We start from the raw sequence: 15,568 nt of genomic DNA, 5'->3' as shown, positions 1-15,568 counted from the left end.
GGCATCCAGCAGAAATGATCTGTGGTGTCTTTTCATCTGACAGCAGGACCCTTTGGTTGTCATCTACGGCACCCTTACAATACTGCGGTAGGTCGACGATATTGTACGCCCCGTTTTGTTGGCCTTTAAGACAAGAGTACGTTTCAGCAGGGTAATCCCCGCCCGAACACGGCGATTGCTTCTGCTGCTCGTCTTCGTGCTTGCAAAACCCCACCTTGGTCAGCAAGGTCGCCGGATGCCTTCCCAATTGAGGATGTTTGGAGAATTATGGGCAGGTCCCTACAACCAGCTCGGGATTTTTACGATTTAAGGTGGAAATTGGACAATAATTGGTGGTGTTGTGACCAAAACACAAGGACTGCAGATGAATGGCGTAGCATTTTTGTCAGTAGTGAATCGTGGCTCTGAGCCACAGCCGATAGCAGTCGTCGGCAAGTATGGTGGCGTTCTGGGGAGAGCTCCCTTTCTTCCAGTGTCGTCGAGAGGCCCACTGGTGCTGGCCCTGGTGGCATGGTGCAGGGGACCACCACGTACAATTACGAGTCACAGCTTGTAATGATTGAGGGTACTCTAACCGCGAAACAGTACCTCATGGAGAACCTGCGTCCTCATGCGACGGCATCGTGCTGCCGTTTTTCAACACGGCAATACGCGTACACACACTACACGTGTCTCTATAAATTGTCTGCTTGATGATTAAGTACCTCGTGGGCCGGCTACATCACCAGATCCGTCCCCGATAGAACATGCATGGGACCAGCTCGGATTCAACTCCGTCCTAATGCAAGTACACGCGAAATCAAGGACACGTACAACGGTTGTGGGCCAGCTTACCTCTGGAAGGAGACAACGGCTTTATTTTACTCTTCCCAAACCAATCAGTGTGTGCATCCAGGCAAGAAGGGGTGTAACGTCATACTGATTAGTGAGTTCATACTGTCGAACTCATGTAAATTTGGCTTGGCATTTTTATCAATGAAATAATGTCACATACACCACGCTCAAAACAAAACCGTTCACAACCTTCGAGAATGTGCAATACAGATACATCGATATACAACATTTAGTCACAAAATACTTACAGTAATAACGGCGAAGATGTTCTGGAAAGTCATGTTCGTGATGAAAATGATAATGGCACCGTTTATGTTCATCACACTTTCTTCATTAAGACTTTGACCGTAGAAAACTATGCCAATCATAAGTGAAATCATCTGCAAAGAAATAAATTCGAATAAAACCGTTACATAAACTTGAAGCTACAAGTCACAAGAGAATGTTTTTAATTTTTTTGGCTCAACTCCAGTAGATATTATTCTCAGAACTTGGGAAGATAAATAGTAAAATAAAGATAACATAATTATCAGTGAAAGAATTAAATCATAACTCATAATTATCAGTGAAAGAATTAATTCATGTACATTGCCTTGAGTCATATTTCAATTTCTGAATCTCTAAAATATTTGTGAAGTGGCTTTTGTGCACTTCACGGTTATCAAAATAATGAAAACACGCGAACTAACATCATTAATCTAGTCGTAGCTTACTCACTGTTATGATTCTGTGTGGAATACCTGTATGCAAATTTGTTCAATTCATCATTAAATGTAGCAATCCTTCTATGATTAACGATGGGTCTAAAATGAAAATGGCACGTAGCTATGTAATATGTACTCGGGTACCAAATGATGCTAAATGCGGAAGAATGGACGGTCAGTGATGATTAGTAACGCAGCATTTTTGTCACACAATGCTTGCGCGGCGATAGCAGCGTGAATTGATAAATTGTAGTTTTGATATGAAATAGTTCCATCATTACCACAAGATTCACTTGGTCACCTGAAGTACTCACATAACGTTTGGCAGTAATTCGTCCTGGAAGAATAAAAAGAAGGCCACGAGTTTTCCATGAAATGGTGTGTCATATCACCAGAGAGGAGCCCAATGATTAATAGCTGGGAATACACAGCGGGAATAACAGCCCGTCGTACACGAACCAGCCCTGTGGTTAAAAAACACAGTGAAGTTTGACGAAATGGATTATCATTTGCCATGTTTGAAGGTGTTGTCATCATTTTCGCCTTTTTAAAGTGTCGTTACTAGCGACGTGAAGTTGTGGAATGGACTCCAAGCAACGCACCTTGAATTCTAGTGGAACTGTTGTTGAATTAGAGGTTTACATGTGCGTTAGCTGTGTGAGGTTGTGCGCGTTCTCGTCAGTCGTGCGTGATTCAGATCAGAGAGTATCGATTTTCACCAAGTATTTTTCTTTGCTGCCGATGTATGCTTCCTCGTAATGTGCAGTGCGTCCAAGAGTAATCACTTTTCATACTGAAGAACAGCGAGACGCACCGTCGTCTTACGCTAGCGGTATGCTTTGTAAACTTTTCAACAAAGGTGCAAGCAGTTCTTCTTTTGTCGGAGATTTTCCAAAGTTGTTCAAGTGGTTAGAGTACGAAATAGTATTTTAAAACCCTAGATATTTGCGAGACATTTTGATTCGCATATCGCTATGTCCATTCATGGTACCAAACCTTCATAAAAGTTTCTGATTAGCAGCAATTCGTAGAAAGTAGTGTGGGCGACGTACAGAAATAACTGGTCATGTCTTCTCAACTGGTACTGCAGTAGTTAAGCTAATCCAATCCTGGATTATATTAACGAATCTGCGTGCAATTTTCCCTCCTAGCTGTCTTCTGTGACTCTCTCACTGATGTTGTCCCTCGACGCAGTACTTGTATCGCTTTACATTCTTCAGAAGGTGCAAACAGGCTAGCCGCGATTTTAAGTGGACTCGAAGTAAGTCCCAGGATGCTAGTGCGATTCATTTATTAGCAAACACTATAATGGTTACAGTTAAATAATCTGAAGCGATTCATCTCAAAAAGCTAATAAAATTCTAGAATAAGGAAAACCGACTATCACAGAAGGAAATCTGTGAGTCCGTCCTATCACTTACTTGTGAGATCGTCACAAGGCCGAAATCTGTTGCGTACTTAGTAAAACTTCGTAGTAGTTCCCATATTGTCGGCAGCTTAGCCAAATTGGTTGCTCTTTTGATTTAACTGATTTACTGCTTAGTAGTATTGTTGTGTTGAAGCTCTGATGACCCGTAAGGTCTCCCTAGTACTTGTTATGCCGAAAGTGGAATTTTATTACTAATAGTTAATTAAGAAAATTCTGAGTTTCCAGCCAGAAAACCTGTGGTTCCTCTACGTGCCGAACTCCAAGCATGATTCGTTCTCAAGGCTCGCGTACTGCCCATGCCAGTAACTCACTGCCGCACCACATGGTCCATTCACCAGGACTACCTCCGCGAGAACCAGCTTCTCACCCATGCTACACTGCTCTGCAGATCTACTTAAGGCAGTGAAGTACTTCTCCTATCTGCAGAGTCTCAGTAAAATGTAAAATTTGGAAAATAAAATGCACTTCAAAACGAGAGTAATCTCAAATTATCCGTATGGTTCCTTGGACAAGACGAGATTTTCTTACCTTATGGACATCCAATGCTCAGTCGTATCCTGCTCGTTTATCTAAGCAATGTTAATTTCGTCCCATGAACTGGCGTGGGATGCCACGATATCGTTCTGGGTTGACGTTTTTATTTAATTACCAAGCACCACTACATAAATTAATGTGTAGATAAGTTTCTTTAATTTACGTCTATTGTCACAATCTTTTTAGTTTAACAGATTACCGGTTTCGGTCTTTAATGACCATCATCAGATCTATTTCATAAAAACAAAGTCCTAATGTACTACAGACATAGTGCCATCGTCAAATGTTAAATGCGGAAACAGGACCAGCATCGTCAAATACATATAAATCACATCACATGCACGATTCATGTTGTTAGTAAAACCAATGTGAAGATACTCATAGTTTTGACCTTCGTTGTAGATATACTGTAGTACAGGTCAAAATTCCGATTTCTGAAAATGTTCAACAGTTTTACTCCTATCTGTGCAAATTTCTTGGTATTACTTTTGTTAATAAATTCGCCTCTACTGCCTGTGATCACATCCTACAGTTTTCAGCAATTTCCAATTTTTATTTAGTAGTTTTATTTTTAATTTCATTTAGACATTTTCCATTTCCTTGTTTGTAATACTTTTTTGTGTATGGCCCTTTTTCAATGTTCTGTAGGCTTTGCTAATCTTAGTAGTTGTGTTATACTTACTAAAGTTTGCTGTTAAAGAGTTGATCCATATTAGAGTTGCGTTCGTCAGGATAGGTAGCTTCTTCGTGTACGGTTCTTAGAAGATCGTATTCAAGTCGCTCTGATTACGTTAATATTCGAATTAACTTTACTTTTTCTTCCACATCATTCTGTATGTGGGTACAGAACGAGAACTTACTGCCAAAATTACACCAAACCCTTGTAGTCGAGCAACTGGTTTCAACTCCCTATTGTTCACAAAAGATACTGACTTTAATTCGTCCACTTTGCTTTCTTTCTTTGTGTTACGACTATCGATTTCTGCACTTTCAAACTAATTTTATTGGCGTTGGTCCATCCTTCGATTTGTTACTATTTCTATATTAGAAACATTCTCTCCCGCAAATTCATGTCTCGCTTCCTCAGCAGCGGAGATCGATTCTGTTTGTATTGTGTAACCGAAGTAAAGCGTTTTAATATCCTGTGAAATCTTTATCACTCACTAAAGAATCTTCTAACTAAATTATATTTCTTAAGCAACTGCAATTTCTGTATCTAATTAAGATCTCTTGTCCACCAAGCAGCGTCGGTAACACAATGAATTCTAACGTCGAGACTAACCATTAACCCCTATTGACCACGCGCCAGACAATTTCAACAGATTTCTTTCGCGTCTCTGGAGCTTCTACAGTGTTTTCCCGCTGTATAACGCCTTACTGGTTCGTGTTAAGTAGGTCTTTCGTGAAATCAAACTGCATGACTACTGTTACTGGAATTTTTTTCATAACTTTTGCCTCTGTATGCAGGAAGCTCATTGGGAGATATTTGATGCATTGCTTGTTGCTCTCTTTCCCTGATTTTAATGTTCGTTTTATTCCGGGTTTCTTCTATTATATCGGGAGATATTTAAGCAAGCTCGATGGGACATATTTTTGAGGAACCGACAGTCGACAGAACATAACGTTGCTGTGGAAAGAGACTAGACCCGCATATCTTCCACTCGTTCAGATCTGATTTCTAGTGGTTTCTTGAATCCGATACGGTAAACGCCGGGAAGCTTTCTTTGGAATGGTTCCGACAGATTTCCGCGCTCCATCCCTAACGTCCATGGCGACAACGGAGCCTTGAAGTCTCGTCCACCTTTATTTTTGAATACGCGACAGACACTAAACCACATGCTTTTCTACAGGCTACTGAAGCGAATGATTTTATTAGACGAAAACCTTTATTTTTCGCTACGTTCCAATACTTATTGTGAGGTCAATACTATTTTTCCCTCTGTGTCTATCGAATTTTGTCGTGGCACTTGCGTCACTCAAAACGAATAACATTTAGTTCAAGTACTCTTCACATATTCTGTTACGTACTTGGCCTCGCGTTACAATCTATGGGAATTAAAACACCAGCTCTTTCGTCGGCAAATAAAATTTTATCAATGTTTCTCAAATCACTTTTTAAGTTACTCACTATAACATAGAATCGTAAGCATTTGTTTGTCAGTTCTAACACCACAGTATACTTCTCAGAAAACTGATTCAACATTTTTCCGTTTGTTCCATTGTGTACGTTTGCTATTGCTGCACGTTATAGTTTGTTCGTAGCATTTCGAATTTGCTGAAGGTTTTCTAGTATCATTTTGATGTTAGCCGCGGTATTCCTCTTTTTAAGTCAAACGATAGTCATTTTAGGCTTCGTCTCGTATTAAAACCTTGTATGTTGGGGATTTTCTTTTCTTTCTCCAGATTTAGGGCACAAGGGTTCATTGTCAATTCTTTTGGCACTGGGAAGACCTGTTTAGAATTCCTAGTTGCTTCGTACACTCACGCTTCGTACCGATCCACACCACCAATCAATAGTTTTCTGTGCTCCGCATCGACTTTAAAATCGCACATTCTGAGTCACCCGCCTGCCTATTAAACAAACATAGCCAGAAAACAAATTGTCGCGTTCTCGGTATGCAACCTCTTGCTTAAAATAATACGTCAGCATTATCGTGAATATCATCATCGGTGTTAGCTATAACCAGATTCCATAAATTTCTATGCTCGATATTATTCTGAGTTTTTCGATTCTCACAACCTACAAACTTTTTAAAACTGTTTAAAATTTCATAAATTAAAGGAATAACCAAATAAAATATTATAAAATGTAGGTAACACAACAATGATGCTATTTGAAAATATTCATTAAAACAAACACTCTAGTACGTGGGAAATATTCTAACCTTAAAAACGAACTACTAACAGAATCAAATATTCCATTTTATAAAATTTTTACAGAATTCAAATAAATTTATAGTCCCCAGTTTGCCCTAACAAATTTTTTCTCATAGTAAATGAAAATGCTGCCCTCACCACCACATTCTGCAGATCTCTCAACCACTGACAATATCTGGTCGTGGGTTACCTAGAGACTAGCACGCCACTACTCACTGCGACTGCTGAACTCTGGTACATATTTCATGCACCATTTGTCATCCAATCTCAGGTCAATGCTCGGTTGGGTTAAAACCTTGCTGCTGAAGTTAGCAGCTCTATGTACTGACTGTCGCACTCTGTGTCCAAATCGCGTACAAATTTATGAACTATAGTTCCTGTTGTACTTATACGCACAGTAAGTAAAATTTCGTTGTCTACAACCCTTCCTGGTGTCGCAATTTCAATGGCTAGTAGTGCAGATTTCACCTCAACCTATGTGTTGACACTCAGAAGGCTATGAAAGGTGTCGTCCTCAACGTACCATGGTCTGCAGCATGCGCATCTTGATGAGCACGGGCTCCTTGATGACGCTGAGCCAGGACCTCCAGAGCACAGCACGCATCTGGTCGCACCAGCCCGTCTTGTAAGGGGAGGAGCCCCGACCTGCCGCCACCAGCGCCACAACCTGCTCGTCGTCAGAGTCGCCGTTGGCGTGCTGAAACAGAATCGTAAGGAAACAAGGGGCACAGGTCTTGGTCAACCATCTGGAATTCAGATACGTAATTCCCCCCCCCCCCCCCCCCCCATGAACCATGGACCTTGCCGTTGGTGGGGAGGCTTGCGTGCCTCAGCGATACAGATGGACATATAGCAGGTGCAGCCACAACGGAGGGGTATCTGTTGAGAGGACAGACAAACATGTGGTTCCTGAAGAGGGGCAGCAGCCTTTTCAGCAGTTGCAGGGGCTACGGGCTGGATGATTGACTGATCTGGCCTTGTAACACTAACCAAAACGGCCTTGCTGTGCTGGTACTGCGAACGGCTGACAGCAAAGGGAAACTACAGCCGTAATTTTTCCCGAGGGCATACAGCTTTACTGTATGGTTAAATGATGATGGCGTCCTCTTCGGTAAAATATTCCGGAGGTAAAATAGTCCCCCATTCGGATCTGCGGGAGGGGACTACTCAAGAGGACGTCGTTATCAGGAGAAAGAAAACTGGAGTTCAAAGGATCGGAGAATGGAATGTCAGATCCCTTAATCGGGCAGGTAGGTTAGGAAATTTAAAAAGGTAGATGGATAGGTTAAAATTAGATATACTGGGAATTAGTGAAGTTCGATGGCAGGAGGAACAAGACTTCTGATCAGGTGAATACAGGGTCATAAATACAAAATCAAATAGGGGTAATGCAGGAGTAGGATTAATAATGAATAAAAAAACAGGATTGCCGGTAAGCTACAACAAACAGCATAATGTACGCATTATTGGGGCTAAGACAGACACGAAGCCCACGCCTACTACAGTAGTACAAGTTTATATGCGAACTAGCTCTGCGGATGATGAAGAAATTGGTGAAATGTATGATGAGAAAAAAGGAATTATTCAGATAGTGAACGGGGATGAAAATTTAATAGTCATGGAGGAAGTAGAGAGGATATAAAACGTAGACTGGCAATGGCAAGGAAAGCGTTTGTGGAGAAGAGAAATTTGTTAACATCGAATATAGATTTAAGTGTCGGGAAGTCGTTTCTGAAAGTATTTGTATGGAGTGTAGCCATGTATGGAAGTGAAACATGGACGATAAATAGCTTAGACAAGAAGAGAATAGAAGCTTTCGAAATGTGGTGCTACAGAAGAATGCTCAAGATTCGATGGGTAGGTCACATAACTAAAGAGGAGGTATTGAATACAATTGGGGAGAAGAGAAGCTTGTGGCATAACCTGACTATAAGAAGGGATCGGTTGGTAGGACATGTCCTGAGGCATCAAGGGATCACCAATTTAGCATTGGAGTGCAGCGTGGAGGGTAAAAATAGTAGAGGGAGACCAAGAGATGAATACACTAAGCAGATTCAGAAGGATGTAGGTTGCAGTAGGTACTGGCAGATGAAAACGCTTGCATAGGATAGAGTAGCTTGGAGAGCCGCATCAAGCCAGTCTCAGGACCGAAGACCACAACAACAACAATTACAAATCTACATCACACATCGACGTGAAGACGTCAGGATCCACAGGAAAAGCCTATAAAATTCAAAATCCCTGAGAAGTTAATGAAGACGGTGAAAATATGTGTATGGGTCAAGAGCAGCAGTGCATTTCCGAGGGATCACATCAGAAACATTCGAGATTGAGACATGTCTCGGACAGGAGAATGCTCTCTCATGTGTGTTCTTCAATGTCTTCATACCGATAGAGAAAGTAATAAGGGAATTTAGGCAACAAGAGTAGGCTGGAGTACAGATTGGTGATAATTTCAATTATCTCCCTTATATAGATGATGTAATCTCACTAATTGAATCACACCATGGGTCGAAAGAAAAGTTCCAGAAAAACAGCAGCTACGCACAGGAGGTGCAGCTAAAGGTGAACCTAGACAGAACAGAGATCATGCTAATAAGAAGAGGACAAGAGCAGTGACAATTTCTTGAGATATAAGGCATACGGTTCAAATGGTTCTACGGTTCAAATACATTGATCTTGGTTTACCAGTTATGACTGAATGCAAATGGACATAGAGGAGAGGACAGCATTGGGAATGAAGTGCATGTATTCCCTCAGGGAGACGCTTAGTTCAAGTTTAGTATCAGTGAACACGAAGATGAGTATTTTACACTGCGACATGCCCAGCAATCATAATGGCTCGGAAATCTGGGGCATGACTAAATGAGAAAAAGAAAAACTATTACTATTTGTAAGCAGATTAATGAGAAATATATGGAAACCGGTCTTAGATAAAGGAGAATGAGAGAGGGGAAAGAGCGAGGGTATCTATCTTCTGATGCAACAACCAACCGCCCTAAAGAAGCCAAAGAGAACAGTGAAATAATCCAGTGCGCCTGCCGTGTATCTCATATGCTAGAAGAAAGCCAGGTGAAGGAGGCAGTTTACAGAAAACCAAACACCAGGCGTCGCATAGGACGACGAAGGCAGCACTGGATGGACGAACTGGTGAAGAATCTGGCAGGCCTGAGAGTTGAAGACACCTGGAGAAACGGAGCAAAAATCACAAAAGGTGGAGGCAGTTTCTGGAAGCAGCGCTTGGTCTGCAGGCCCGCGATTTCTGGATACGTATGTGTGTATGCTGTAGATGTGTCATTACGTGCCTGAACACAAAGTACTCTTCTCCTTGCATGCTAATGGCCAGAAGTTTCATTACCTCAAACCGATCATGAGATACGAGTAATGGTATAAGTGTTTCACTTTTCGTGCATCAGTAGTGCTTGTGAGTAGAAATGACTCGATCTGTGGATAGATGTAGATCTACTCCAAAATTTAAAGAAAAATCAATATTTTAGCTGCATTTCATATACAACGCTGTGTGACTTACGTTGCACAAAAAGATCAACAGCAATGACGCAAATTTACTGCAAACTGCACAGAAACTTAGTCACCCCAGGACACATACAACACCACCACTATCCCTGATAATGGCCTGGCCTTCTTTTGGTGAAGAACAGAGGCCACAATTTCTTTCCGGTAGGGTACATCAAGCAATCAGACGATCAGATACGGTAGAGTTACCATGTTGCTGGGATGGCGATGCTACGTCTCATCCATCGTTCCAAACAGACCCATACATTTTCTGTGGGATTACAATCAGTTGATTTCACGAATCAGTCAAGGTGTGAAAGGTCCCCTGACAGTTCACGTGGAACGTATGCTGGCTCCTGTGTGTACGCAAATAGTTTCATCGTGAAAGGTGTGAATATCCACAGCATACTTATCATGAAGATCTACACTGTCCAGTCACACTAATGTGACCACTTCTTATGTTCAACGTCAACGTGCAATAACCACTCACAGATGACAAATGGCAGCACTAGCGTGAAGGGTATATAAAGCATGTTGTGGCGGGTAGGGGGCCGAAAACAGTGCAGTCGTCGTCGTAATGTGGAAATGGAGAGATTTATCTGACGTCCAAATGTTCATTGGCTTTCGGGCTAAGGGTGAAAGCATTTCCGAAATGGCTAAGTTTGTAAACTGTTCTCATTCCGCCTTGCTTAAAGTATATGATGCGTGGAAAAATGGTGCTATCCAATGGCCGTAGATGACATGGGTGAATGAAGACTGCGGTACAGGCGAACAGACGCTCAACTATCGAGCAACTGATCGCCCAGATGAATCGAGGAACTACCAACATGTCTCCTCGACGACTGCCCAGCTAAAGTTGCTGGTATGACCTGCACAGCAGACACCCGGTTTGTGCACCCATGCTGGCCAAGTTGGAGGTTGCACTGCAGTACCGCCACTGGGCGTCAATCGAGAGACGACACGTGGCCTTTTCAGATGAATCACGTGTTATGCACCATTGGACTGACGGGCATTGTCGTGCACAGCGTGAAACGTCTGAAAGCAAACACCCCGCGACAATCTTCAGTGACGTCCCGCTGGATGGCATTCCCTAGGCGATCTCGTCATTTTGGAAGGCACAGTGGTAAACACAAGTATGCATGCATCTTTCACTACTCTGTCGATCCCTATAAGCAGTTTGTTTTTCCTTGGCACCTTGGCCTCTGCCAGTAGATCAATGCAACGTCTCACACGGCTCACAGTGTACGTGTGTTGTTCGAAGAGCACCAGGATAAGTTTACTGTATCGGCCTCTGGTCACCAGACCCCCCGGATTTAGGCCCAGTCGAGAACCTGTGTGACCACCCCGACCGTGCCGTTCGCCCCATGGATCCACAGCCGAGAAACCTAGCACAGCTGCCCACGGCACTGAAGTCCACGTGGCTCCACATTTACGTTGGTACCTTCCAGAATCTCACGGATTCTCTTCCTGTACTTCACGTAGCGGTCTGTGACGCAAAAGGTGGTCATTCAGGCATCTGGTAGGAGATCAAACTAATGTGACTGGACCATGTAGAAGAATGAGCAGCAATTTGTCACCCAAATGTTAACTTGAATAATCTGGTTCTAGTTCTCTGTAACCAAGAGTGATCCAGAGCCACTGTACGAGGAGCACAGACACTTCCTTCCCCTAGGTGCACGCCTCGCACCATCTGAAAAAAAGCAAAATCTCAATTTATCGGACCACCTTGCACGGTTCCAGTCACCTGTAGCTATGTTTCTATGTTGCTGAAGTCGCGCAATTTTATGTGGCACTCTGACCAATGGCCTTTTGCGGGGTACCCCACACCAAATGTCCATTTCATGCAGCACCGTTCACAACGTTTGCTCTGTTACTAGTTGAGATCTACGTTCATGCACTGACAGCAGGCCGGCCGGAGTGGCAGAGCGGTTCTAAGCGCTACATCCGGAACCGCGCGACCGCTACGGTCGCAGGTTCGAATCCTGCCTCGGGCATGGATGTGTGTGATATCCTTAGGTTAGTTAGCTTTAAGTAGTTCTACGTTCTAGGGGACTGATGACTGTAGGAGTCTCATAGTGCTCAGAGCCATTTTTGAACTGACAGCAGGAATTTCTCTCAGGTTTGAAACCGACTGCCATTGGTCCTTACCGGCATTTTTTATAACCACTGTTCTTACACCATGTACCATGGTAGTGAGTTGTTCACCGTCCCTATTAAGAACGCTGAAGAGTCCACATTGGTACATCAACAAATTGGCAGCTTCATTAACGGTGTCTTCCTGGGCAGGTCTCAACACGAGAGCTCCTTACTGTTATTCTGTCCCATCTGCACACAGAATGATCTTACATCGCAGATTTTGTGCAACCGACTCGCACATACACACCATCTGTGCCATAAGTCACATTAGTAGTAAGGAGTTACACAACCGCCTGATAGCATGTGCACAAAATAACGTGGCCCCACCTGCAGAGAAGGCATGTTAGGGGAGGGGAGAACCGTAGTGGTGGAGGTTCCACAGCAAGTGGCCACCACACAGTAGGGGAGCTGCAGTCCGACAGCTCAAGGCTGGGCGCAAGAAGAACAGCTAGAAAGACTGCAAATGATTGTGTTGAAAAGTAATGTCAGGACGGCCAGTAATTCGATAAGTCACCCATTTACTATCAAAAACCGCACTGGGTTACAGGATTATGATAAAAATTACTGGTCAACGAGCGACTTTTTTCGCCTGAAAATGGTTCAAATGGCTCTGAGCACTGTGGGACTTAACATCTGAGGTCATCAGTCCCCTAGAACTTAGAACTACTTAAACCTAACTAGCCTACGGACATTACACACATCGATGCCCGAGGCAGGATTCGAACCTGCGACCGTAGCAGTCGCGCGGTTGCGGACTGAAGAGCCTAGAACCGCTCGTCCACCGCAGCCGGCTACTTTCACCTGACTTGTAAAAATTTTTTCAGTCTGAGAAGTGCCGTCAGTAGCGGGTTCTGGATAACTCTTACATTTTTCCCTTGTTATCATGTTTAAATTCGCTCCTTTTGTCAAAGCGCATTGGGATTTTCTTATCTTTGCTTTACTAATATGCCAACTCAGTTGCAATTGCGACACAATCCCGAAACAGTGTATTATGAATAGAACAACTGAGGACAAGTGAGGTCAACAGGCTATGAAAAGCACATTTTATGTGTAAAATAAAGTAATATTTCTGCACTTACGTTGTTGGAAACCCATAGTAATTCTCATTTCCCCAGCTATAAGAATTAGATTATTTCATTGAAGAAATCTGTAGATACTGGCACATCACAGTAGATAACAAAGTTTCACATGTTAACTGTGTAGAAAAATATTCTTGTCTTTGCACGCTATCATTTGCCAAAAACTCGTTTCATTACCTCAAACCGTTCGTGAGATTCAGTTGACGTATCATTTGCGCAGGTGAGTGGAAAAGATTAAGTGCGGATGGATGTAGATCTCTCCCGAAGTTAAAGAAGAATTCAATATGTTAGCTGCATTTCAGACATAGCGTATATGATCTGACATGCACCGAACCTATATTGTGAATCTCATTTTCGATTGCATTGTGATTTAATTTCAGCTGATAGATTGTTTCGAAATATCTCAGTAACTACGATAATTAAATAAACGATACGCAGTCCACCATGAAGCTGATGAACGAGACCAGAAGAATGGGAAGGTATCCATTATATTTACCAACTAGAACCTTTAGTACCGTGTGAAAAATTTCACTGTTGCTAGCATCAACACGCAGCCGTTTCCGGAGTACAGTTGAGCCGAAGGAGACGAAGAATGTTTCGTGCACAGTGGATGTAGTAGGTGAATGCAGACGAAAGGCGTCCTTCCCATCGGAACAAACGGATGGACTCGTCCAGTGATGAGAATAAGAATACGTTTCTGCGCATTGTCCAAGTTACACTGCCGGCCATTAAAATTGCTACATCAATAAGAAATGCAGATGATAAACGGGTATTCATTGGACAAATATATTATACTAGAAGTGACATGTCATTACATTTTCAGCAATTTCACTGCATAGATCAGATAAATCAGTATCCAGAACAATCACCTCTGGCCGTAATAACGGCCTTGCTGCGCCTGGGCATTGAGTCAAACACAGCTTGGACAGTGTGTACAGGTACAGCTGCCCATGGAGCTTCAACACGATACCACAGTTCATCAAGAGCAGTGACTGGCGTATTGTGACGAGCCAGTTGCTCGGCCACCATTAACCAGACGTTTTCAGTTGGTGAGAGGTCTGGAAAATGTGCTGCCCAGAGCAGCGGTCGAGCATTTTCTGTATCCAGAAAGGCCCGTACACGACCTGCAACCTGCGGTCGTGCATTATCCTGCTGAAATGTAGGGTTTAGCAGGGATCGACTGAAGGGTACAGCTACGGGTCGTAACACATCTGAAATATAACGTCCACTGTTAAAAGTGCCGTCAATGCGAATAAGAGGTAACTGAGACGTGTAACCAATGGCACCCCATACCATAACGCCGGATGATACGCCAGTATGGCGATGACGAATACACGCTTCCAATGTGCGTTTACCGCGATGTCGCCAAACACGGATGCGACCATCGTAATGCTGTAAACAGAACCTGGATTCATGCGAGAAAAATACTTTTTTGCCATTCGTGCACCCAGGTTTGTCGTTGAGCAAATCATCGCAGGCGCTCCTCTCTGTGATGCAGCGTCAAAGGTAACCGCAGCCATGGTAACCGCAGCTGTCTTGCAAACGTCCCCATGTGTTGACTCAGGGATCGAGACGTGGCTGCACGATGCGTTACAGCCATGCGGATAAGACGCCTGTCATCTCGACTGCTAGTGATACGAGGCCTTTGGGATCCAGCACGGAGTTCTGTATCACCCTCCTGAACCCACCGATGCCATATTCTTCGTCTCGACCAACGCGAACAGCAATGTCACGATACGATAAACCGCAATCGCGATACGCTGCAATCCGACCATTATCAAAGTCGGAAACGTGATGGTACGCATTTATCCACCTTACACGAGGCATCACAACAACGTTTCACCAGGCAACGCCAGTCAACTGCTGTTTGTGTATGAGAAATCGGTTGGAAACTTTCCTCATGTCACCACGTTGTAGGTGTCGGCAGCGGTGCCAACCTTGTGTGAATGCTCTTAAAAGCTGATCATTTGCATATCACAGCATCTTTTTCCTGTCGGTTAAATTTCGCTTCTGTAGCACGTCATCTTCGTAGTGTACCAATTTTTATGGCCAGTAGTGTAGTTTGCGCGAGCTCTACCAAGGGAACTCCAAATTTATTGGCGACAAATATCTAGTAGCGTTAACATATCAATAAAGTAATTTGCGCTTGCGCAGCGCCAGCCCTCACCTGGCCGTTGCAGGCCGCCACCTTAGCGCCAGGCGACCGCTGGAAGTTGTCGCAGAGCAGCTCGATGGTGCTGCGGCACTCCGCCTCTTTGTCGGGCACGACGGCCAGCAGGTGCAGGAAGAAGTCGGCCGGGTTGTAACCCGCGGGACAGGTTGCTCCCATGCTGCGACACAGGGCAGGCAGGCGCTCTCACACGGTGCTCACACAACTCACATCGGTTGTCTAGAACATGTACGAGACTACTCTGGTGTGAACAGCACCGGCAAATGGCAACGGAAAATGGCAACCGAAGGAG

At 43.6% G+C, this 15,568-nt stretch overlaps 1 protein-coding gene across 2 annotated transcripts in view; it reads right to left on the bottom strand.

The window, feature by feature from the left end:
* Window positions 1–15,568, bottom strand: part of LOC126282005 (protein white-like) — a 254,448-nt gene that overhangs the window by 83,310 nt on the left and 155,570 nt on the right. For both annotated transcript variants that reach the window (XM_049981397.1, XM_049981396.1), the window contains 3 exons: window positions 15,274–15,436; window positions 6,902–7,075; window positions 1,083–1,214 (listed from right to left, as the gene is read on the bottom strand). In XM_049981397.1, the coding sequence (XP_049837354.1) occupies window positions 1,083–1,214; window positions 6,902–7,075; window positions 15,274–15,436 (469 nt within the window). The remainder of the gene's footprint in view (window positions 1–1,082; window positions 1,215–6,901; window positions 7,076–15,273; window positions 15,437–15,568) is intronic.

The sequence above is a fragment of the Schistocerca gregaria genome, chromosome 7 (genome assembly GCF_023897955.1).
Source record: "Schistocerca gregaria isolate iqSchGreg1 chromosome 7, iqSchGreg1.2, whole genome shotgun sequence".
NCBI lineage: Eukaryota > Metazoa > Arthropoda > Insecta > Orthoptera > Acrididae > Schistocerca > Schistocerca gregaria.
Note: the sequence above shows the minus strand (reverse complement) of the source record. Positions and strands in the feature narration are given on the sequence as shown.